We start from the raw sequence: 26,389 nt of genomic DNA on the forward strand, positions 1-26,389 counted from the left end.
GACCTCCCTTCTCCTAGAGTCGCAGGCTGCCGATAGCTGGAAAGGCACTTTCAAATTGCCTATCCCAGCCCAGTTAACTTAGATTTTTTTTTCAAAAAGATGGAATATGACCATTGCATTACACTCCATTCAAAATCCACCCCTCCCACTCCTAAACCTAACCACCATTCTGCTTCCAAGCCAGACTTCCGATTCCACATTGCACCAATTCTTAGTCCAATAAGGTTTTGTGGCCTTCAAAAGTGACTCAAAGAAACTTTCAGTTAGCCTGAATCTCACTGATGTGATGAAAGATCCCAGGGGATTCCTGTGGTGCAGTGGTAATGTCACCTGCTCCGGAGGTTATGTAATAACATCTCTGACCAGGTTGTTTAGAAACTATCTGAAAGATGTGGAATTTCCTTGAGGTCGCGGAATATGCTAATTTTAAAGGAGGCACAGAAATGAGACAAACCCATTTATCTGTTCAATCATCCATCCCTTTTAATAGTGGGAATTTCAAGGGTTCCACCTCATCAACTTCTTTCTGTTTCTTCAGAAGAAATAAACTTCCTTTAAATCAAAAAGACTTTTTCGTGAATGCTTATGCCACACATCCACTACTACGTGGGCCGGGGACCTCAGATCAGAAGCTACGTCGACATGGAAAACACCCTCATTCAATTTGATTTAATCTTTCCAGAATTACCACTCAGCCATTTTCCCATGCTATCATCCAGCTGCTGCTGAATCGTGTCCAGCATCCTCACTTGACCACTCTCTTCCAAGCAACCCAAACCAGCTGCTGATCGACTTCTTTCTAAAGAAATAACTTTCAGCCTTACTCATCTGGCAGATATTGAGGCCAATTTCATTAAAGCATGGCCCAACAGTGTTGCCCACAGGGACTGCAGATGGACTTCCTAAGATATTCAGTTAATTCATTTTACATGGATGGAAATCATGGGAAATACACCCACACGTTTCCAAGATGCTCTCTCAATGAATGAAACGGCATGCCAGAGTTTATGGACTTGGCCCTGTAGTCAAATTAAATTCTTGGTCTACATCGGTATTATTGGAACAGTAGCTTAATTCAAAAAAAAACTTCGGCAAGCCAAAATTTGAGACTGAATGAACTTGCGCAATGAAAGGAAAAGTGAGTCATTGACAGCTCCTAAGTTACAAAATACTCAGCATTGGCTACACCAACACAAGATGTGGATTCTGATGCAAAATAAAGTCAATCCAAGCTGTACACAGTAAGAGTACATGCTGAAAGAAGTGCTGGCAAAAATACTTTAGCTCTAAATTCAAAACATAATCAGCCTCAAGTCCTTACCCAAACCTTCAAAGTTGTCAAGTCACAGTTGGCTATTTTTGGCTGAAAATTGTGCAGTGTATAAAAGACAAAGTGATGATTTTCAATGACATTTAGATAAGTGCCAGAACAGAAGCAGGCATGTATAAAGACAGCCCAAAAAGTCCAAGTCCCTTTTTTGCCCTGTCAATCTTCTTCAGAGCAAGAGTGTCTGTGAGCCTCCAACTGCCATCTATGATGTAACTCATCCATATTGAGGGCACATTGAAAGATCATCCCCTGGAAACTTTGGAAGTTTGCACAGAGGGGGCCAGAGTAAAGTAGCAGTCTGAGTCAGGCCAGCTCCATGAAAGTGACCAACAGGTTTGGGGCAAGTTATGGAGGGGAGAGGAGTTTATATAGAGAATTAAAAATGTTTTTTAAAGTTTGAGGAGCTTATCTCATTGAACATAAAGTGGAAGCAGCCCATTTTTGGTCAGGGGAGGAGCTAGCACCAAGACCTTTTATCAGCTCAGGTGGTGGTCACCCATCTGGCATGGAGTACGCAGAATAGTAGGAAAGACCATCTGGATTCCAACTAAGCTCCAGGCAATGTGCAGCTGGAAAGGAGTGCTGCACCCTCAGAAACAGAGGCCACTGGAGAAGAGAAGCAGTGACCTTTGATGAGTATCTTGATCTGCCACATTCTTAGACAGTTGTGTCCTGGCACTTCAGCAGCTGCCCTCTAATCAGGGGCTGGCAGCTTCAGGGCCCCAAAGATCAGCCACACCCTACTCCTCAGGAGATTCAATGCCAAAAAGGTTGGTCTCTTCCTTTGTGGGGAGAGGACAGTTTGGAATAGGAGCACGAGGTGGCTTCACAATCCACCTTTCTGTATTCCTAGCACCATGTGTGCCCACAAGTTCGCAGATTCAGGCAACTGGAAGCCCTAAGTAAGTAGGCAGGTCACCTAGGTTTAACCATTTCAGAGACCAGCTGTCCTCCTTGTTGATGGGAAGCAGTTAATTGGAGAGGTGATGGGTCTGGCCCTTAAGTCCCCACTGGGGACCTACTTGCCCAGCACCAAACTCTGGAGGCCGCAAGAGGAGTCTCTCCTTTCGGTTAAATCAGCCAATCATTTCGCCGACTCGCCACATCCGCTGAGGGGAACAATGCACCCTACGAATGTCCAAGCAGATGCTCATAGAAAATCTGTGGGACCTCAATGGTGACTGTATGCCAACACATCACCCAGCTGACAAATGCCCTCTTTATTGCTATTGGAGAAAACATCAGGTCCACAAGCACAGGGTAGAATAACAGGCTCAGAGGGGAGGTACCAGTATTTGAATCAGTCAGCCGGTGCCATGCGTGGTCTTCCAGCCAGGGTCTCAGAGAGAGGTAGACCTTGCAAAAAAGTGAAGTCCTGGAAGGCAGCAGCTCATGGGAGAAGCAGCAAGAGGTGAAAGAGAACGAGGAACGGGCGATGGTGATGAGAGATGCCCCTTCTTTGCGGCAATGTGGCCTCCTCCTGGTAGGTGCACTCCAGAAAAAAAGTGCTAACTTCCTCACCATCGTTGGTGGCAGCCCACTGGCTCCCCTGTGACACCTCCATTCCACATGGCAGGGTCTGGCACAAATTCTCTCCCTCCCAGGATGACCAGCAGCCTCAGTGACGGTTTCACTGGGTCCCTGAAAAGGAGTCTGGACTCCAACTCCAAGACGACTATCCAACCAAACTGAATCGATTAAGGAACTACAATACACTGTTTACTACCCTTATTTCAAAGTTTCTTGTTTGAAATTATTGGATGGTCTGAACTTTTTTTTATAAAAACTTATTAATTGTGGGATGTGGACATCACTGGCTGGCCAACATTTATTGCCTGCCCCTAGTTCCCTTGTGAGGGTGGTGGTGAGTTGCCTTCTTGAACTGCTGCAGTCCACCTGCTCTGTGTTGACCCAATATGCCATGAAGAAGGGAATTCTAGGATTGTGACTCAGTGACAATGAAAGAACAGTGATCTATTTCCAAGTCAGGATGGCGAGTGGCTTGGAGGGGAACTTGCAAGGTGGTGGTGTTCCCATGTATCTGCTGTCCTCGTCCTGCTTGATAGAAATGGTTGTGGGCTTAGAAGGAGCTGTCTGAGGATCTTTGGAGAATTTATGCAGTGCATCGTGTAGATAGTAGCAACAGTATGTACTGAGTGTTTGTGGAGGAGGAGGAAGTGGATGCTTGTGGGTGTGGTGCCAATCAAGCTGCTTTATTCCCTGGATGTCAAGCTTCCTGAGTGCGGTGAGACTGCATTCATCCAGGCAGTGGGGAGTTTTCGATCATGCTCCTGACAAGGAGCAGAAGAATCAAGTTTTCTGGCATAAGCCCTTCAGCAGGAATCCTGACTTGCACCTTGTAGATGGTGGACAAGCTTGAAGGAGTCAGGTGGTGAGTTACTCACCGCAGCATTCCTAGCCTCTGGCAGGCTACTGCACCCATGGTAAGAACAGGTGAGTTTCTGGGGGTGGGGTGGGGGGTAGGAATAGTGATGGTAACACCATTGAACGCCAAGGGACAGTGGCTAGATTGCCTCTTATTGGTGCTGATCATAACCTGGCATTTGTATGGCACGAATGTTACTTACGAATGTCAGCCCAAGCCCAAATGTTGTCCACATCTTGTTGCATTTGGACATGGGCTGCTTCAGTACCTGAGGAGTCACAAATGATGCTGGACATTGGCAAACATCCCCCCTTCTGACCTTATGATGGAGGGTAAGTCATTGATGAAGCAGCTGAAGATGGTTGGGCCTAGGACACTACCCTGAGGAATTCCTGCAGAAATATCCTGGAGCTGAGATGGCTGACCTCCAATAATCACGACCATCTTCCTCTGTCAGATAGATTCTAATCATGCGAGAGTTTGCCCCGATAACCACTGACTCCAATTTTGCTAGTGCTCCTTGATGCAGCCTTGATATTGAGGACTATCACTCCTACCTCTGCTCTGGAATTCAGCTTTTTTGTCCATGTTTGACCCAAGGCTGTAATGAGGTTAGGAGCTGAATGATCCTGGCAGAATCCAAACTAGGTGTCACTGAGCAGGTGGTGCTCGATAGCACTGTCGATGACATCTTCCATCACTTTACAGATGATCGAGAATAGACTGATGGAGCAGTAATTGTCTGGGTTGGATTTGTCCTGACCTTTATGTACAGGACATACCTGGGCTATTTTCCACACTGTTGGGTAGATGCTAGTGTTATAACTATACTGGAACAGCTTGGCTAGGGGAGCAACAAGTTATGGAACACAAGTCTTCAGCACTATTGCCAGAATATTGTTTAGGGCCTGTAGCCTAAGTATCTAGTGCCTTCAAGTGTTTCTTGATAACATGTGGAGTGAATTAAATTAGCTGAAGACTGATATCTGTAATGCTGGGGACCACTGCAGGAGGCAGAGATGGATTATTTGCTCAGCACCTCTGGTGAAGATCGCTGCAATTGCTTTAGTCGTATCTTTGGTATGGAGGTTTTGGGCTCATCAATCATCGAGAATGGGGATATATGTGGAGCCTCCTCCAATGAGTTGTTTAATCATCCAGCACCATTCACAACTGGATGTGATAGGACTGCAGAACTTAAATCTGATCCATTGGGTATGGGATCTCTGAGCTGTCTATCACTTGCTGATTATGCTGTTTGGGCATGCAAGTAGTCCTGTTTGGTGGTTTCACCAGTTTGAAACCTCAGTCATCGAGATATACAGCATGGTCTTCAGGTATGCCTGGTACTGCTCCTGGCATGCCCTCCTGCACCCTCCATCAAACTAGGGCTGATCCTGGTTTGAGTGGGGGATATGCCAGGCCATGAGGTTACAGATTGCGCTGGACTACAGTTCTGTTGTGTTGATGGCTCACAGTGTCTCATAAATGCCTAGTCTTGAGTTGCTAGATCTGTGCAAAGTCTGTCCCATTTAGGATGGTGAATAATGTCATACAACATGATGGAGGTTGCTCTCAATGTGAAGGTGTGGCTTTGTCTCCAGAAGGACTGTGCGGAGGTCACTCCTACCGATACTGTCATGGACAAATACATCTGCAGCTGGCAGACTGGTAAAGAGGAGGTCAAGAGTACTTTTCCCTCACAACCTGCCACAGCCCAGTATAGCAATTATATCCTTTAGGACCCAACCAGCTCAATCGTTGTTGCTACTGCTGAGCCACTCGGTGGAGGATGTTGGAATCCCCCACCCAGAGTATATTTTATGCCATTGCCATGCTCCGCACTCTCTAAGCGTTGCTGAACATGAGGGAGTACCGATTCATCAGCTGAGGGAGGATGGAACATGGTAATCAGCAGGTGGTCATGTGGTCCAAAGTCAAAGTCAATGTTGGGGGCTCCCAGGGCAACTACCTCCAGTCTGTATACCACTGTGCTGCCACCTCTGCTGGGTATGTCCTGATGGTGGGACAGGACATATCCAGGGATGGTGATGGTGGGCGTCTGGGATATTGTCTGTAAGGTATGATCCCGTGAGTATGACTACATCAGGCTGTCGCTTGACTAATCTGATAAAGTTCTGTCAATTTCTGCACTAGCTCCCAGACGTTAAGGAAGGAGGACTCTGCAGGGTTGACAGGGCTGTTTCTGTTGTTATCTTTTCTGGTGACTAGGTCGATGAGAGGTTATCGTCCAGTTTCACTTCTTTGAAACTCTGTAACAATTCGTACAACTGACGGGCATATGAGTCAATGGGGCCTGGAGTCACATGCAGGTCTGACCAGGTGAAGATGGCAGGCATTAGCGAGACATATGGGTTTTTCAGACAATGGACAATGGTTTCATGGTCATCAGTAGATGCTTAATTCCAAACTTTTTTTTGTTGATTCCAAATTCCACATTGGTCATGGCAGGATTTGAATCTGGGTTCCCAAAACTTTACCTGGGCCCTTCCCTTAAAAGCCTAAACAACTTGAACGAATTGCAGTCAAATTCATTACACAACTATGTTATGTAACATAATTGATTATCTGTGGTGGTGTTTACAGACAAAACATGATAAATTAGGTCAGAGATGCTCGAGTTATTGGATTACTCAGTTTTGTAGATTTGGGTTGGTTCATTCAGAATATTTTTATCCATTTGAATGATTTAGGAATCAGTTTTCATCATTGATTGGCACTTCCTGACTGGGTTTAATGAATTAAGCTTCTCTTTACTCAACTACACAAAGGAGTAAATGTGAACAATTATATAAAGTTTAATAATCGTTGACAATCACCATTTTGCTTATATATATAAATAATGGATATTAGTCACACAAATACAGAAAACTAATTTTAGAGCTACTATAGAAGCTGAACTCTCTCTGCTGCAAACTATATAATGATGAACATGTGCACAAATTCCTATGTACATTGAAAAATGTATCATTCAATTAGTAAATCAAAACCTTTCAATAAATCTATTCATGTATAAGACAATATTGCATAACTTGAGTCATTCAGCCAAGATTTACATAGTTTTCATAATATATTTTAGCTGGCTGCATCAGACCACAAAATATAAATCGGTAGAATTAGGCCATTTGGCTCATCGAGTCTGCTAAACCATTCAATCACGGCTGATAAATTTTTCAGTCCCACTCTTCCGCTTCATTCCTGATGACGGGCTTTTGCCCGAAATGCCGATTTACCTGCTCCTCGAATGCTGCCTGACCTGCTGTGTTTTTCCAGCACCACTCTAATCTTGACTTCTTCCCATAATCTTTGATCTTCTTACTAATCAAGAACCTATCTCTAACTTAAATAAGCTCTGTGACTTGACCTCCACAGTTTTTTGTGGCAATAAGGTCTACAGATTCACCTCAAGAAATTCTTTCTCACCTCAGTTCTAACAGGTTGTCCCTTCATTCTAAGGCTGTGTTCTAGAGTCCTAGTTTCTCCGAGAAGTGGAAACACCTTCATCACATCCACTCTATCTAGGCCTAAGTTTCAATCATATTTCCCTCAACCTTCTAAACGCCACAGAGTACAGATCCAGAAGCCTCAACTGCTCCTCATATGTGAATCCCTTCATCCCAGTGATCATTTTTCTAAATCTCCTCTGGACTCCCACCACCAGAACATTCTGCCTTAGATACAGGGGCCAAAACTGCTCAGAATATTCCAAATGGTGTGTAAATCTTCAGCCTCAGCTCTTGTACTCTAGTCCACTTTAAGTGAATGTTAACATTGCTTTTGCCTTCCTACCTTCCAAGTGAACGCGCATGTGTCCCCTGAACTAGGACTCCCAAGTCCCCTTGTGCTTCAGATTTCTGAAGACTTCCCCCAATTAGAAAAAACAAACAAACAGTCTACACCGCTACGCTTCTTATCAAAGTGCATAATCTCACACTTTCCCAGATTACATTCCATCTGCAACTTATTTGCCCACTCTCCTAGCCTGTCAAAGTCCTTGTGCAAGTCACCTAACCTGCACATCCCTGGACATGATCTAGCATATCTTTGGACATTAGGGTGTTACAATTGCTATTTTCCAAACCTCTGGGACCCTCTGACTCCAATAATGCATATTGAAGTCCTCCATGATTATTGTAGTAGTGCCCTTCTTACATGTCTTGTCTAACTCCTGGTTTTTTTCCGCCCCATATCCTACTGCTAGGTAGCTTGTACACAACTCCCAGAGTCTTTTTTCCTGTTGCAGTTCCTCAACTCCATCCACACAGATTCGATGCCTTCCGACTATAGCTTTTTGCGAATCAATTTAATTTCGTTTTTAACTAACAAGGCAATCCCGCCCCTTTACCCATCTACCTATCCTTTCAACAGGAAAGGTATCTTTGGATATTTAGATCCCTGTCCTGGTAACCTTGTCGATATGTCACCATGACACCCATAACACTGTACTATCAATTTCAATCTGCGCTGCAAGCTCATTTCCTTTGTTCCATATATAGCACACAAGGAAAACACCCTCAATCCTGCATTGAGCACTACCCCTTCTCATTACTGTCCCTTTATCTGTTGAGTCTGAAGTTAGACTAATCAGGGATTAATTACTTGTGTCCATATCTCTTACAGCAATTATCTACAGACTTAACTGAACTTAATACTACTTGAATTCTCCAACAGCTTTCTTCCAAAAACAAAAAAAGCACACTCATTACCATATTTTCTTAGCTGTCCTGCCATCCACCCACCGCAACCCCCCCTCCAACAACAGCCCCCATCCAGAACCACCTAGATATGAGAACAGAGAGCTAGTGTGAACCATTTCTCAGTAGATCCTGCTGAAACTCAGAGGCAGACAAGTGCAATGCGCTTCCCAACCATCTCCACTGAGCACAAATGCAACAGTTCAGAGGTAGACTGTTACTACAATACTGACTTGGAACTGCAACCCACTTAAAGTCATGGGCAAACTGACTTGCACTACCAATCTCAGCATTGAATATGTGGAAAATAACAGACAAACCTGCTGGCCCATCAGCCAAACTAATCGTCAAATTTCTGAAACTTCAGAAAGACTTTATATTGATACAATTTACATTTTATTGATGGAATAAAATGACACACACACACATCAGGGTCACCATCTATTGGCACGAGAAGAGTTGGTTAAACATTTCAGATGTAACATTTGATCAGAACCAGCTGAGATGTTGAGTTATGCTTAAATATCCCTGAGACTAATTGTTTTGGCATTTTAAAAACTTTTATTTCACCAGGAAAATAGTCTGAGACTATCAATGCTGCTTATAAGGGAAGTGATGAAGTTAACCGCCTTATTAGCGAAGTACCTACTTTTCAACTGCTGACACACAAGTTGGATATCCTGAGTCTAGTGAATTTTGATTTATTAAGTTGCTTCAACCCAAAAATAATGGTTTTCAACTCCATTTGTGTGTTGCGGGAGTTGCAATTATAAAATTCCACAGCACATCAGACCTGATTTGATTTGATTTATTGTAGCCACGTGTACCTCAGTGCAGTGAACAGCTTTGTTTTGCAAGCAGTACAGGCAGATCATAGCGAACAAGGACATGCAGATCATAGGGTGCTTAGACAGAGTGAGACATACAAAGTTACAGCTGCACAGGTGGCGCACAAAGCAACTTCAACATTATTTGAAGTTAGAGACTCCATTTATCACACTAACAACAGTAGGGAAGCTATTCTTGAACTTGTTGGTGTGAAAGTTCAAGCTTCTGTAAGTTCTGCCTGTTGGAAAAGGTTGTAGGAGAGCATTACCAGGGTCTTGGATGATGTTGGCAACCTTTTGTGGCAATGTGAAGTGTAAATATAGTCTGTGGAGGAGAGGTTGACTTACATATTGTCCTGGGTTGTGCACACCTTCCATAGTTTCTTACAGTCTGAAGCAGCGCAGTTGCTGCACCAGGCCGTTATGCACCAATATGGAATGCTTTCTATGGTGCATCTGTAAAAGTTGGCAAAGGACTTTGTTGACATGCCAAATTTCCTAAGCCACCTGAGGACAAGCGGCGTTGCGCCTTCTTGACCGTTGCTTCTATGTGGGAAGTCCAGGACCGGTGGTCTGTTATCGTCATTCCTGGGAATTTGATGCTCTCAACCCCATCACTGCTCTGTTAATGTCAATGGGGCTGTGTCCTCCTCCTCCTCTCTTCCTGAAGGGAATGATCAGTTCTTATGTTTTGCCGACATCGAGAGAGAGGTTATCATTGCATTATGACTCTAAGCCCTCTATCTCCTTTCTGTATTCTGACTCATCAATGTTCGATACCACAGCAATCTCGTCAGCTAACTTGTAGATGGGGTTCATTCGGAATTTGGCTATACAGTTGTGGATGTACAGGGAGTACAGTAGGGGGCTGAGAACACATGCTTGGGGGTCTCCAAGGGTTGTCATGGAGGAGGTGCAGTTGTCTACCTTTGCCAATTGCAGTCTATGGACCATGAAGCTGAAGATCCAGTTGCGGGGGCAGAGCTGAGAGCAAGGTCTCAGGAGTTTTGAGATCAATCTGGAGGGGATACAGGGTAATAGTGTTGAAGGAAGAGTGATCTGTGTTTTAGAAAGCATTAGCAATGGAAAGATAGTTTTAGTTTCATATTGAGTTCTGTGAATGGTTCTGGGCTGTCTGGAAATTCATTTGCATATATCTCAATAAAGCTTTTAAAACCATTGAGTTCAGTGCCTTGGAAGCAAAGGCAACGTAACATAGGTTCTTGTCTCTTAGCAACAGAGTCCTATGACATAGGAAGGTAGAGACAGAAACAAGTTCCTTAGAAAAGACAAAAGCACAAAGGTGGTCAGGTAACGTGCATGGGCCTTTCGGAGGGAGAAGCAGTACAGTTAGAGCTGATGGAAATCAATCCTGACTGGCTTAAATATCAGTAAGACAAAAGTTCCACTGCCTTCTGTTTCGGGAAAAGGAGTTTAAAGGACCCAAAATTAAGAAATAAATGAGCCGCTTGATTAATTTGTTTAAAGGTCTCAGCAGCAGACACGGACTGAAGAATTAGCAGCGATTGTTTGCTGAAAAGCAATTACAGCCATGCCCACTGAGCACAAACCTTTAAGTTGAAGCGGGGTGACCGTTCATTGAGGGTTGCCTATCTGTAAGATTGTTGTTGAGAGTAAAGAGTTGAATCTTCATTTTTATTATTGTTATAAAACCATTTTAAATGATTCTTGTACAGTATAATGTAATGTGTGTTCTCTATATGAGGTTCTTTTGTTAATTGGCAGTTTCTTGTGACTGTGTTCAGTGACTGACAACCGCAAATTTGTAAACAAATTACAAAAATAAAGCTTATGTTCGATCACGCCAGGTCTCACTCAGCGATTGGATACCATCAGTTGAGATCATAACTTTGTGGAAACTGGACTACCCCTTTCTAATTGCATTCCCCACTTACTCTGCCTGGGTGTCAAACAAGGAAGTGCTAACAATAGGGATATGAATAAAGCATTAGAAATAAAACAGGCAACACTCAAGTAAAAAAGTCTGTTCTAGCAAGCTATCCCAAAACCTCTTATCATGGAGGCTGCAAACACTGACACCTTATCATCTTTGAACTCCCAACCCTGAAATATCATGCTACATTTAACTGAACAGCAGGGGGGGAACCATGCCATGACATACTGTTTGCTTAGAATTAGTTTGATGCTTATTTTGGATGAAGCTGACCTTAAAAAATAAAATGAAGGATGTCGGATATTGCACTGCAACGTATTACTTGTTCTAAAGTCTATTACCCTTCAAATGGAAAGCTACAAAGATAAACACCTCACATATTATAAGATTGGAAATGCACCAGAAGTTCTGTTTTATGTATTTGGAAATATTCTCCAACAAATGAGAGAGAAAAGCCTACTTTCAAAACTATTACCGTGTTGCTAGCCACAAGTATGTCAATTTACTGTTAACCACAGAAACAAACTATTACAAACAAACTTCCTCCATTGTTTGTGTTAGTCCATTTGTATTTGGGTCTGAATCGGTTAACACTGAGGAGTGCCAAAACGTCACATTCTGTGGTGATGAACAAAAAGGATCTCTGAAGACTAACACGTAACATCCAGGGCTGCCTCACAGACATTGTAAATGATTATTAAATTAGCTTAGATTCCCTACAGTATTGAAACAGGCCCTTCGACTCAACAAGTCCATACCGACCCTAAGAAGAGTAACCTTCCCAGACCCATTCCCCATATTCCTACCTGACTACAGGCAATTTAGCATGACCAATTCACCTAACCTGCACATCTTTGGACTGTGGGAGGAAACCGGAGCATGCGTAAGAAACCCACGCAGACACAGGGAGAATGTGTGGAGTTTGCACAGTCAGTCACCCAAGGCATGAATCAAACCTGGGTCCCTGGCACTGTGAGGCAGCAGTGCTAACCACTGAGCCACCATGCCGTAAATGAGTTCAATCATTCATTCAATAATTTACAGTACTATATGAAAACAAAGTAATGAGACATGTTATATCGTGCATTTAATTTTGCAGGTACAAGACTGGTTGCATGCCTTTTTAAGCGGATTATTTACCCTATTCTTTACCCTGTTTTTGTTCCTCTTAGACTAAAGCACAGGGTGAACCAGATTGCTAGATGTAGTAGCAAACCCATCAATAAGTCACTAAATCATATAGCACGCAATACAAAACAACATTGGCAAATCTCTTGGGGAAAAATACAGTTCCAGTCTGTTGATCACACATTCAAAATAGAGCCTTAAACACTATAGAAATGCTACCTTATTTGAAATTAAGGCTGTCTCCCTATAATTCAGGGAAAAGCAGCATGGGGGCTCAACTGTTATACTGCACTTATTGAAATTAAGAAATGCAGTTCATTAAATCATTGTTCCACAGTAATCCAATAAAGAGCAGACATACTGTGCTGAAGATGGAGTGCGCAGACAACAAACTGTACACCTTTTGTATTTGAACAATAAACAAAGAACTGCAGATGCTGGAGATCATCTTTATTTATTAATCATTTTGCTATCTCCACAGCACTAATGTTATAGTCTATAAACAAATTGAACAAGGAACACATTACCTCTGCTGCAATAAGAAAAATTTCATCATGGATGTGCCTCACGCGACAGGCTACAACCCCAAGTGCAACTCCTGGGAAAATATAAGCATTGTTACCCTGGCCAGGATACAACACACGCCCATCTTCCAAGGTAACTGGGTCGAAAGGACTCCCACTTGCAAAAATAGCTTGGCCCTGCAACAGAAAAAGGCAAAAAAGAGATAAAATGATTTGGAAATTGTATGACCAAGGCTAGATCATATTTTTAATCATGATTACAAACAAAAAAAAATGAAGTAGAGAAGAAAGATCACATGAATAATTGGCTAACTATTTTTCTTTCACATATTTGAGCTTCTAAAATTTTCAAAAAAGTTTCACACGACTATGAATACTATTGCCCCAAATCAGTGACAGTGATCCAGTCCCAAATCCCAGCACCAGGTTAACTGCAGAGCCTAGATGCTGAGCGCATTGGAACATCAGAGCTTTTTTAGTGGACAGGAAGTTCGGGGGATCTCAAAGGTCATTTTCCTTTTCTGATCTTCTGCTTTCAGTGAAAGAAGTTGCTACTTGGGGGAAGGTCATAGATAGGCCAATTATCTGGTGAAGCTCTATGGTGTCAGTCATAACTCTTCTTTACTGGCTCAAATTCTACCGGAGGTTTATTGAGAGCACAATTCCCAGGATGCCCAGACCCCGACCTAACGCATAGCAAGGGAGAGTGGGCATGGCAGATATGGAAATCAGGTAGAAATTTGAACCCTTTCTTCCTTGACAGAAAATTTATTGAACAAATGGGACATATCCCACATATCTGGAGTACCTTACCAACTTCAAGACAGAATTGGCCTTTTCACTCTAACAGGTTCAAATTTCACTGCAATCATCTTGAAAGACTGCTGGCATGGAAATTAACGCTGAGAAAGGAGATGCCTACATATGCATCCTGGATTACTTGCAGCTCAGTCTGCTGAAAAGAACAAACATTCCAATCCCTGTGTGGCCACTCAAACTGTACAACAACAGGCATTGCAAGGAGCCTGTTTAGGCTCTCGCTTGGACAGAAAACCTTCAGTGTCATTCAGAAATACATTTATTCTGTAGCTTTTCATTAGGACACAAATTTAGCAAGGTTACATGCCAGCCATTTCCAAAGCATCCCACACAAGTGGTAAGGGTCATCAACATTACTCACAAAACATCCCAGTCTTTAAACTAGGGCTCCAAAAGGGTTTTAGAAATAATGATTTATTCATTGAAACTGGTCCTTGCAATTACATAAAGAGGCACACAGTATTGCCAGTTTAAATACACCTGCATTATAACTGTAATTAAATTCCAGGCATCATGAGGTACATTTTCCTTCATTCATTAATGTTAGCAAAATAATCACCACAAATATAAAGCATGTTTCCCTACAGAATACCAGAGCCAACTTTTTCCACCACGTTAGTAATCATATACATCCTATAGTTCAGGGACTTGTTTTTCCATGAAGAAATCTATTTGCTCTGATCAAAAACATGAGTTCTACTGCTTAAGCATAGATATTTATAAAAGGGATTTTATCTACACTTAAAATTTACCCTCAACAAGGCAAATATTTCTTGCTTAAATTATGAAATTTATGTTCAACTGAATAAATTTTCAGAAGATATAAACAATGCTTTTCTTTACAGTAGAAGTATTGCTTTATCCATTCTCCTACAAATATGCTACTCTTTCAGACTGTAGTATTATGCTGCAGCTGAATATGGCAACCCAGCAAATTGGCAGAAGTTGACTAATTGAATAAAAGAAAACAGATCCAGGGCACAAAAACTCCAGCTTAGCTGTGATATGCATAAACAGGTAATAATACAGCATTTGCAAGTTATATACTGTGGTATACAGATCATCATTTATACTAGAGTTTTATAGTTAACCTCAAACAGCATAGAAAGGCAAATACAAATACTGATGGACAAACTTTTAGATGCATTTCTAAAGGTCTGGGGATATGGTTGCACAGTAAACATTATCACTTTACACTGCACATTAAGCAGTCTGGTTAAGTTGCAATCACCTGACATTGCAAAATATTGGAAATTGCTGTGCCTTTCTTGGAGGTTTTCTCTCCACAAGCCCCAGTGGGTTTCTTTTTACATCCCCTTCCCTCTCCACCCCCCCCCCACCCCTGACCCACCAAACATTCATGCTAAACTTACCTTGTTACCCATGCCCAGATGGCATAGAACATAGAACAATACAGCACAGAACAGGCCCTTCGGCCCACGATGTTGTGCCAAACTTCTATCCTAGATTAAGCACCCATCCATGTACCTATCCAAATGCTGCTTAAAGGTCACCAATGATTCTGACTCTACCACTCCCACGGGCAGCGCATTCCATGCCCCCACCACTCTCTGGGTAAAGAACCCACCCCTGACATCTCCCCTATACCTTCCACCCTTCACCTTAAATTTATGTCCCCTTGTAACACTCTGTTGTACCCGGGGAAAAAGTTTCTGACTGTCTACTCTATCTATTCCTCTGATCATCTTATAAACCTCTATCAAGTCACCTCTCATCCTTCGCCGTTCCAACGAGAAAAGGCCGAGAACTCTCAACCTATCCTCGTACGACCTATTCTCCATTCCAGGCAACATTCTGGTAAATCTTCTCTGCACCCTCTCCAAAGCTTCCACATCTTTCCTAAAGTGAGGCGACCAGAACTGCACACAGTACTCCAACTGTGGCCTAACCAAAGTCCTGTACAGCTGCAACATCACTTCACGACTCTTGAATTCAATCCCTCTGCTAATGAACGATAATACTCCATAGGCCTTCTTACAAACTCTATCCACCTGAGTGGCAACTTTCAAAGATCTATGTACATAGACCCCAAGATCCCTCTGTTCCTCCACCTGACTAAGAACCCTACCATTAACCCTGTATTCCGCAGGGTTAATGGTATTCTCGTGTGTCTATTCTCCTACTTGTTACAGGCAGAAGTACTAGCCATTGCCAAGTCCATTAACGTTTCCTGGTACCGGTACCATCTTTAAAGACCAGCCATGCACCCGATCAAGCACTGGCAGTCCATAGTTGTCCTGCGTGGTCGATTTAATTTGTTCGTTGCGGGGGGGGGGGGGGGGGAAGCAATTAAACCTGTTTTACTGACAGAGACCTGGAGGTCTTGAATGAATGGTGGCGGGGGTGGTTTGCAGACATTTGCTACCCATGGAATGTGCCCGAGATGTTAACGACTAATGGATGGCTGGAATGGCAAGCTGAGCTGAAGGTGCCAAGTTACCGCTCTAACTTTCATATCAGAAACAGTTGCCTTCTCGTTTTTGATCAGACATGCGTGACTATGGGGAACTGCCATTCAATGAAACAAGGTAATGTCATAATGAGAATAATGCATGCAAATAAGCCTCTTGCTCCTCACTAGCAGGATCTCATCTGGCCAGTGCACACTTGCTTGGAAATTGGGAAATCTAGCTCTTGACAGCAGGAAGCTCCTTACTGCTGACCTCACATGATTCTCTCAGCTTTCTTGCTAATTGTTAGATTATTCCATGCCTGCAAATACTCCACCCTGAGTGCTTTCTAAAAGTGAAATATGTTAGCTTAGTATTTAGTAGATCAAATAAACGAATCAACAGTGACATTGACTTTAACACCAGCATTTCAGTTCTCAACATTTCACTGCCTCAAAATCCAGATCACAGTAGAAGCCACTTGTCACCTAACGCTCTTAATTCATCAGCATTGCCCTATTCCATGTTACATCTAACCATTTTGCTCCCTTCCATCCCTGTGAAAGCTCCTTCCTCTGGTGTTACACCTCCAAACTTCCAATCCCACTCTGTCCCCTGATCCCTCAAACCTGTTGGCAATCATTGGGATCATGGCTATTCTATACACAAGTTCATGTGTCTGCCTTTAATACCCTTACCTAACATTGAACTATCAATCTTATGTTTGAATGCTGCAATCAAACTCCATATTCACCGACAATGCAAGGACAGACATCCTTATTTCCATTACACTTCAGAGCTTCGCTGAAACCAACCCTCCCGTGTGTACTCAACATTTCTCTCCTGTTCATTATCATCCACTTTTCTCTTTCTTTTCCAAGTGCCGGTGGCAAAGATTGCATCCTTTACCTACAGTGCCCAAGGCCAGGCATTTACAGTGGAACAGGCCAAAAGGAGAAAGCAGCTAGTTCCTGTGTGTTTTCCAGAGCATGGAGGATTGGGACTAGTAGAATATGGACTCTCATGTGACATGTGTGGTGGTGTAAAATGGTGCAAATAGACATGTATTTGGTGGCTTGATCAATAGCTCTTAAAAAGGGACCTTTGGGGGAAAGAATTTGGTAAAATTATTGTGGGTTCACCCAATTGCCAGTCACTATTTTTTCCCAAATGAGGAGGAATAATCCTGAAACTCTCATCCCCACAGAAAAGCACCAGTCTGCTCCTGTACTAGCCTTCAGATGTTCAGGCTATTCACTGCTTGTCAAAACTGAAGGAGTGAAGAAATGGATCAGGTGATGCTGGATTTCAGACTGTATTAATAAATAGCTACCTGTGTACTTCTGCTAGGCACGTTGTACAATCAAGAAGCCCAGTGAAAAAATTGAGAGGTGGGGTATGTTGTCTGTTTGAGACAAAGAGCATGAGAGAGAGCGCGAGTGCGACAGAGAGCACGAGACAGAGAACAAGCAAGAGAGTGAGTAAGTGAGAGAATGAGACAGAGCACGAGCTAGAACGAGAGCACAAACAAGCCACAGCGCGAATGAGCCATAGAGAATGAGTGTCTCTGTGTGTGTGTGTGTGTGTGTGTGTGTGTGTGTGTGTGAGAGAATGAGAGACAGAGTGAAGTGTGTGAGTGAACGAACATTTGGCTGATGTTGCTGTTACAAACAACCTGCAACAGTAACCAAACTACTGATTGGGCGTTTTTGTAGATTATGAATCTGATTTTTGGGCGATCATTCCACCCTTTTCTCAAATACTTGTCATGCACAAATAGAACTGTCCTTTGCCTGTCAAGCTTTACTTTTTGTTTCTCATTGCTAGCGATTTACAGACACATTTGCAGTGGGTTTATTTAAGTGCAACACCTTTATGTAAATAAGTTTATGCACTACGAAGGCATTTATAAATTGAAACAAAACCTCTGATCAAAGTTCAGGTGCATTCCGGCATTGCATGGTTCATTTGCATTGTTCAAAATCACACAACACCAGATTATAGTCCAACAGGTTTATCTGGAAGCACTAGTTTTGAGAGTGCTGCTCCATCAGGTGATTGTGGAGTATAAGATCATAAGACACAGAATGTATAGCATAAATGTAACTGATATTATACATTGAAAAAGACCTGGATTGTTTGTTAAGTCGGTCATCTTTTAGGATGACCATTTTGGTTTCAGTTCTTTCATAATGTAAACCCCAGAACTTTTTTTTTTTTTAAAAGTTACATTCTCAAGTGAACTTTAACAAGAGATGCCATGTCAGCTCAGATAATACATTGAAGGTGTGAGGTGCCCTGGGTTAGGCTGTCTGTGTCCCATTCTTCAGACTGATCGCAATGAATCTCTCCAGAAAGCAACTGGACCAGCCATTACATATGGTGTCCAAGGAGCAGGTCAGAGAATGAGAAACCTGCAATGCATAACGTACCTACTGAATCCAAGAGGTCTGTCCACAAGGCATACACCGTGTGTGTGATGGAATGCTCTCCACTTGTCTGATGAGTGCAACTCCAGCAGTGCTGAAGGAGCTTGATGTCATTCAGGATAAACAAGCCCACATGACTGACACCCAAATCACCAGCTTCAACATGTATTCCCTTTATCACTGATGCACAGTGGTAGCAGTGTATGCCACCTACAAAGATGCATTATCGCACCTTTCACACTCTCAATCTCCACCACCTAGAAGGACAAGCAGATATATGGGAACATCATGACCTGCAAGCTCCCCTCCTATGTCACCATTGAAGTATATTTCAGCTCCTTCACTGTCACTGGGTCACATTCCTGAAGCTCCCTCCCTAACACCACTTTCAGTGCCCATATATCACAAGAACAGGAGTTCAAGGTGGGAGCTAACCAGCAGCCTCCCTGGGACAGCTGCAGATTGGAAATAAGTGCTGGTCCAGCCTGTGATGATCACATACCATGAACAAACATAAATAAAAGTTACATCATAAACAAAGTTGAAAAGTGCATTGTTTTCTATTCCTTACCATGATTCTGAACAGGAATTGAAGGAAACCTCCTGGGATGTTAAAGCTGAATTTCTTGCACAGAACAAAAATAAACTGAAAAGTTCTGATGCAAAGCTACCAGCCTAGTTTGTGACTATGATTGTGATCAGCTGGTCAAATCTTGAAGGAGCATATCTTTATTTGAGATTCTGCAAAACTTTATCCTTTTTATTAATCTTGCATTTGGTTGCTGTTTTCATAATATGCTGTTTTCATAAATCATTAACATGCAAGTGGTTAGATTTTCAGTAAGTGGAAAAATTTGCCAGGTGTGACAAATTAATTGCAGTTATACATTCTTTCCTATAAAGCCAGCACAATGGATTATTTGCTCAATACAGAACTCACATGGGTTCCATTTCAGTAGAATGAGTGTCAGCTTTTCTCATGTACTGGTATTGAGCTACAAGTTTCCACTCAAATCGGTGAAGACAAAATAAAAGTCTACCCTGGCATTTTCAAAGAAATTATTTTCCAAAATGTAATCACAAATAGAGTGGGCCTCCTGTGAAGAAGCAGCAGACTAGATCCATTTTTCTCCAGGACTATGAACTATGTAATTCAAAAGATTTAGAGAATTTCTTCTGGGGAAAACTGCTGCTAGTTTGATAAGCTAGTTACACTTACACGTCCTTCTCTACTAGGTCGGCTTGGAAGAGTTGGGCACAAATTGACCTTTTCTTGTAGGGGAGTAGTCATAAAATTTAAGAATCTCTTAAATTATTGCTACAAAAACAATTTTAAAATGCAGCATTTTATGAGCTATTTGGATTGAATACAGCTGGAACTTTGCTCACTTTCTTGCCATCATTTTTCATCCTTATACATTCAGAGAGAATGCACAAGCAGCAAACATCTCCATTTCTCTCTCTGACAAAGTGTCAACATAACTGATTTCATGCTCTACAATCTTTCCCTCAATTCAGAATTGCTTAACAACTTGCATTTCTGCAAAATTTAATACACAATCCCACACAGGAATGTTATAGAACAAAATGCACTATCAAATCACATAAGCGACATTAAGATGAATGTTTTGACAGATAGAGATTTTAAGAAACATTTTGAGGAAGGAAGAGATATGGTGAAATAAGAGGGAGAGATAGACCAATTGTGGTGGTTGGGATGGGGTGGGGGTGAGTAGAGCTGGTTTGGACAATGTTGTGGTGTAGGGTCTAGTAGTCATTTCACAACCTTCTTTCATTGCAGTACTGAGGGAACACGACATGGTCAAGAGGTCTTTTTTTTGTCTCACTCAACATCTTGTCCTAGTCATCACACAAACAGACTAACTTAATTAGTTAGCTGTGGAAACTGGTCTGCAAAATGGTTCCTAAATTTGGATGCACCATAATAGTAACTGGACTTCAATAGCAATTCACTGGATATGAAGCATCTCAGAGACATTGCAAAGACAGCACATGTACGTAATTCCTTCCTTTAACAATCCTTCCCTTTTCCAACATGCCCAGTACAAAATTACCTTCTCCTTTTTTGCACTGGTATCTGCTGGTTTTTATAAGTAACACATTGTCCAATGGTGCGCCATTGAAACCAACCTGTGTCAGCATTGATGTGGTACGTGTGAAAGTGCAATCCTAATTGATCTCTTAGACAATCCCACGTTAAAAAGTTACATTTCTATAGGGCCTGATGTATGGAAAGAATATAATGAACAAAAAAATGGCACTGAGCCAAAGAAAGGGGAATTTAGTTAGAGAGAGAGGAGGAGAACTTCAAGGTAGGCGTCCTTGGAAGAGCTGGGGGGGGGGGGGGGGGGTGGGGAGCGGGATGACGGTGAAAACACAGCAGGGATAGGAGCTAGGACCTCGTGTTGGGCTGGAGCTGGGAGTGGGATTTAATTAGAATTGACTGATCACATAACTAACAGATTAGATAAATGCTCAGCATTCCTGCACAGCCATTCAGCTCCTGACCTCATTACAGCTCCAGTTCCAATATGAACGAGATGCTAACGCATGACCTAGGCGTGAGTGACTCCTCTCAACATCAGGACTGGGGATAGTAGGGGGTATTGGAAGTTCCTACCAAAATTGAAATCAATGAGAATTAGGTGGAAAACAGCTCCTGGTTAGAGACATACTTGGCACAACCATAAAACTTGTAGTTGTTGGAGTCAATTATCTCTATCCGAGGACTTCAGTTTCCTGAAGGTCAATACTTTTAAGCAACCCATTCAGACATGTTATGACACACCTCTGAAGTAGCTGGGACTTGAATTTGGGCCACCTGCTTCAAAGATAGGGACACTACCACTGTGCCACAAAACCACTAAAATATAGACATTTTCAAATCAGCCTGTTCAGATATGCCATTACACAACTCTGGAGCAGGTGCGACTTGAGCCTAGGCCTCCCGGCACAGAGGGATGTATGGATGGACAGGGGTGTTGGGTGGTTGGTGGTTATGATGGCCCCACAGCTGATGGTTGAATTCAAATTCAATTTTTAAAAAATACACCTCAGTAGTCAAAAGTCTAAAAGGTGACCATGAAATTTGTCGATTGTCAGAAATACCTACCTTGTTCGCTAATGTACTTTTACCTGGTCTAGTGTATATTCTTGATTACCAAGAAATACAGCGTTGAGGTGAAAATCAGATCAGCCATGACCTCAATGAACAGTAGTAGAGGCATGAAGGGCCAAATGGACTACTATTGTTCCTTGCTTGTATGAAAAACACTGATACAACTCAAAACCTTTACAGATTGCTTGATTGGCACTCCATTCACTCACTTAAAAACTTACTCATCCCGCCACTGCCATACAGTAGTAATATATTCAAGACGGGCTGCAGCAAATCACTAAGCATGTTTCTACAGCACCTTCCAAGCCTAAAACCTCCATGCTGCACACTATCCTGCCTTGAAAATACATTGCTTTCTTATTGGATCAAACAGAAAAAAAATCAAAAAGGAATAGCAATTGATTTCCAAGGTGAATGGCTTGGTTATGAACTTGTTCGTGGTGGTCCCAGTTATGTGCTGCTCTTGCCCTTCTAGATCGAAATAGTCATGGGTTTGAAAGGAGTACAGTGCCCTTCTCAGGGGCAATTCAGGGTGGGCAACACATGCTGGCCTTGCCAGAGATGTTCACATGCCCACAGAGGGATAAATAAAATTACAGAGTTAGGGTGACCAAAAACATGGACAAAGATTTAGGATATACATTGAGTCTTAAAGGAAGTGAGCTAAATGAAGAAACAGATTTAGGAAGAGAATCCTGTAGCTACAGCTAGCACAGTTTACAGTCTAATTGCAGCAAATAAGCAGTCAGCACATCTAGGCACTGGACCACATGCAGATGTGTTAAGTCCATAATGCCACTAACTACTGAAAATTATTACAGACAAGCTTTTTTCTCTCCCAATAAAAAAAAGAGTAATGGTATTAGATTGTTTTAAAAGAAACTTCACATTTTAGATATCCAATGTCAACATCACACATCCCGGGGAGAGGCACAGCATAACTGAAAGCGAGAGAGGCATGAGGACAGAGTTATGACTTTTCTTGCTTCCCTACCCCACCCCGCAAAGAGATTATAAGAAAATAAAAATGAGAGATAGACATCTGTCATCCTTGTACTCCTGACATCTGTTCTTTATGATGCACGTATGTATACTTGAACTTTTTCTTTTATTGAGACCATCACTTTTATTTTTCCAAGTTTTGGTTTGAAATGGAGTTGAAGCTGAAAATTGGACTTCCAATATAGCTTGTTTTAAAAAGAGAATGAATGACCGGTGCTTGTAATTCGGAATTGGCCTGGAAAGGTAGTGCAGGTTAATTCTTGCTCTAAGAACACTGTAGATGAACTAGCATCGAGGTATCGCTTTGTTCAGGGACTGGCAGCTGATTGGATTCCGAATTAGTCGATCAAGAGAGGATCAGTGCTGGCCAGCCAATCACAGATAATGGTGAAGAAAAGGGGTAAAAATGAATTGGTGCTGACTGGGTTTTGGGCAAGAAGCAGTTTTGTTTTAGAATGCTTCTGGACTGGGGCTGTTTTATTATTTATGCTCTCTCTAGTTCTTTTCCAGTTATCAACTTGCTAAAAGTTTTGAGAAAAGAACCTCAGTCTGTAGGAAATACAGAAGATTTTGTTTTAAACTTTGGCACTCTCAAAGTATCAAAAGGTGTAAAACTCAAATACTGGAAATTTACCATATTATCGCCATCTGCGATGTTGGAATAGTCAGTTGAGGATGCAAGACAATTTTCTGCTGCTAAGTTTTATTGAAGGCAAAGTTGCATTATTATTTAAGTGACTTATTCTGTCAATAAAAGAGTAACAGTGATGTCTATATCCCCTATACTTCTCTATTATTTAGCATATGCTTTTACATTCTTGTTCAACTAGAATATTTGATCAGCCAACATTCTCCTAGTCCCATAGGTGCCCATTAACAAAATGTTTGCTATAAGTAAGTCTCCAGAGGTCTGTGGAAGTTCTCTGCATTGACCAGTGACTTTAGAATTCAAGCAAAATATGCAGTCTTATGTGTCTGTACCACAATTCAAAGGATTTCATGAAGGTTTGGTATCCTTCATTGAAATGATTATCCACCTGGCAAATAAAATTCTTTAATCTACTTCTTTAAAATTTATTCCTTCACTGTGCCAACCAGTGAAGAAGCAGGAGTTTATGATCGACAAAGATTGGGCTTAGATTAGATTACGTTGTTGTTTATCTTTCTTCTACTGAAGTCATATTATTAATAAAAATTGCTAATTTTTGTTGAAGTTATAAACTTGGCGTCCAATATCTTTTAATCATAAAGTCTGGTTACGAACAATTGAACTAATCGGAGTGTCATTGCAGGTTTTAATTTCACTGTTGTGAATCCCATGATAATGGGGCTGTTTTGGTTCAGCTTACTATCCCTCGTCATAACACTTGACTGTATTCTTAAAATGGTTAGATTAAAAAAGGCAAGAGTTCCTTGATGTAATGAGTGCTTGACCTACTTGGTTACTGAATGGAATGGCTTAGTAAATAGACAAATGAAAGCCAGAAACAAATCATTCACTCTATTCACACCAACACCGAGTAATAGCAGTGGGTATCTACAAGATGCACCATAGAAATTCATCAAGGCTCCTGAAACAGCACTTTCTAAACCCACAACTGCTACCATTGGACAAGGGCAACAGATACATGGGTATATTACCACCTAAAAGTTCCTTTCTATGCCACCTAAAATCCAGATTTGGAAATAATATAGTCATTCCTTCAGTGTCACTGGGTCAAAGTCCTGGGAAACCCTCCCTATTAGCATTGTAGGTTTAACTACACCAAATGCCCTTCAGCAATTCGTGCAGACAGCTCACTACCAGCTCAAGGGCAACTAGAAATGGGCAATAAATGTTGGCCCAGCAGTGATGCTCACAGCCTGTGAATTATTGAGTTTTTAACAATTGTACAAGCCAACCAAGTTTCTTCAATGAAAATTACTAAAACAGGTTAGATATTTTCTAATCAAACTGTTCAGAGATGTTCTGACACACCTCTGCAGCAGGTAGGTCTTAACCCAGACCTTCTAGCCCAGAAGTAGGGACACCACCACTGCATCACAAGAGCTACTGTACCCACACAGACTCATCAGTGATTTTGTTTTTAAATTAGACATCAAGTTGATCCTAATCAAAAGTCAGATATTCTTTGGGAGGCCTAAGCCAATCTCAGGCAGTCAAGGCAAGTAACTAAAGATCTGTTTAATTTCACAGACATCCAACTCAAATAGAATTGTTAAATAAATGTGGTTAGATATGTAATATGTGCAGATTTGTTAGCCAGCATCTATTCTTCAGCCAATCCTGAGGGAAATGAGCACATTTTAAATTGGCACAGGGTCACTTGCGATTTGCAAGTGTGGTTTGTTTTATAGTCAAGTTAAAATGTCACCCGGGAATTATTCTTGTCCATTTCATTGATGGCAGCTGAGATTACAGTGAACAAGTTAACAGCTGGTAACGATCCATCAGATGAACTGTCAAATCCCCCACATGCAACCTCGCAATATCAACACAGTTCCAGTCATCCAATTATTGACTAAACTCCCCAACACCCTCCACATTCCCCTGCCCCAACCCTTTGCCTCACTCCTCCTGATCTCTTTCTGACAGTGCAACATTTGCAAACTGTAGCAGTTGTGGGCCATAAAAATCACTGCGTACAATGGTTTCGGCCAACACAAAATTTTTTGGGATAGTCTTAAAAAGTACGGGATGGGTGAAAATAACTATTCAGCAGGAAACCAGCAGAGCAAAACTGAGCAGCTATAGAGATGTCCAACACAGAAACAGACCCTTTGGTCCTATTTATCTAGGCTGACCAGGTATCCTAAATCAATCTAGCCCCATTTGCCCAGCATTTGGCCCAAAACTCTCAAAACCCTTCTTATTCATGTTTCCGTCTTTTAAACATTGTAATTGTACTTCCTTCCACCACTTCCTCTGGCAGCTCATTCCATACATGCACCACCCTCTGCATGAAAAAGTCGCCCCTTAGGTCTGTTTTAAATCTGTCCCCATTCACCTTAAACCTATGCCCTCTAGTTTCGGATTCCCCTAACCGGAAGAAAAGGCCTTGACTATTCATCCTAACCAAGCCCTGCATGATTTCAACAACCTCTAAAGGTCACGCCTCAGCCTCCAATACTCCAGGGAAAATAGCCACATCTTATTTAGCATCTCCCTCTAGCTTAAACCCTGCAACCCTGGCAACACTCTTGTAAATCTTTTCTGAACCCTTGCAAGTTTCTTAAAATCATTCCTTATAGCAGAGAGACCAAAACTGAACAGCATTCTAAAAGTAACTAACCAATATCCTGTATAGCTGCAACATGATGTCCCAACTTCTATACTCAATGCTCTGACCAATAAAGGCAAGCATACCAAACACCACCTTCACTACAGTCTGTCTGCAATTCCACATTCAAGGAAACCCACCCATTTAACATCCTTCATGATTTTACTCCCCCATTGACTTCAGCAGAAACTATTGGGTAGGCAGTCAATCCAACAGAGTCAATTTCTCATCAGGCAGATTGGCTTCAAACTAGCTCCCTTACTTTGATGCCATTGTCTAAACACCATTAAATAGCTTAACTTGTCTTAAAATAACTCACTGCTCAACAAAGTATTGGAAATGACTCCTTAGCAAACTTACTTCATTTAATAATTGAAACAATCATGACCAACTGAAAATATCCATAATAAAACACTTGCACTTTCTACATTAATACTCAACTTACATATTTCCACACTAGTGGGGATACAATCCTTTGATTTT

General features: G+C 41.9%; 1 protein-coding gene across 2 annotated transcripts in view; it reads right to left on the reverse strand.

The window, feature by feature from the left end:
- Positions 1-26,389, reverse strand: part of me1 (malic enzyme 1, NADP(+)-dependent, cytosolic) — a 420,143-nt gene that overhangs the window by 17,127 nt on the left and 376,627 nt on the right. For both annotated transcript variants that reach the window (XM_072554540.1, XM_072554546.1), the window contains exon 12: positions 12,829-13,002. In XM_072554540.1, coding sequence (XP_072410641.1) covers positions 12,829-13,002 — 174 coding nt within the window. The remainder of the gene's footprint in view (positions 1-12,828; positions 13,003-26,389) is intronic.

Source organism: Chiloscyllium punctatum, chromosome 3, assembly GCF_047496795.1.
Source record: "Chiloscyllium punctatum isolate Juve2018m chromosome 3, sChiPun1.3, whole genome shotgun sequence".
Taxonomy (NCBI): Eukaryota; Metazoa; Chordata; class Chondrichthyes; order Orectolobiformes; family Hemiscylliidae; genus Chiloscyllium; species Chiloscyllium punctatum.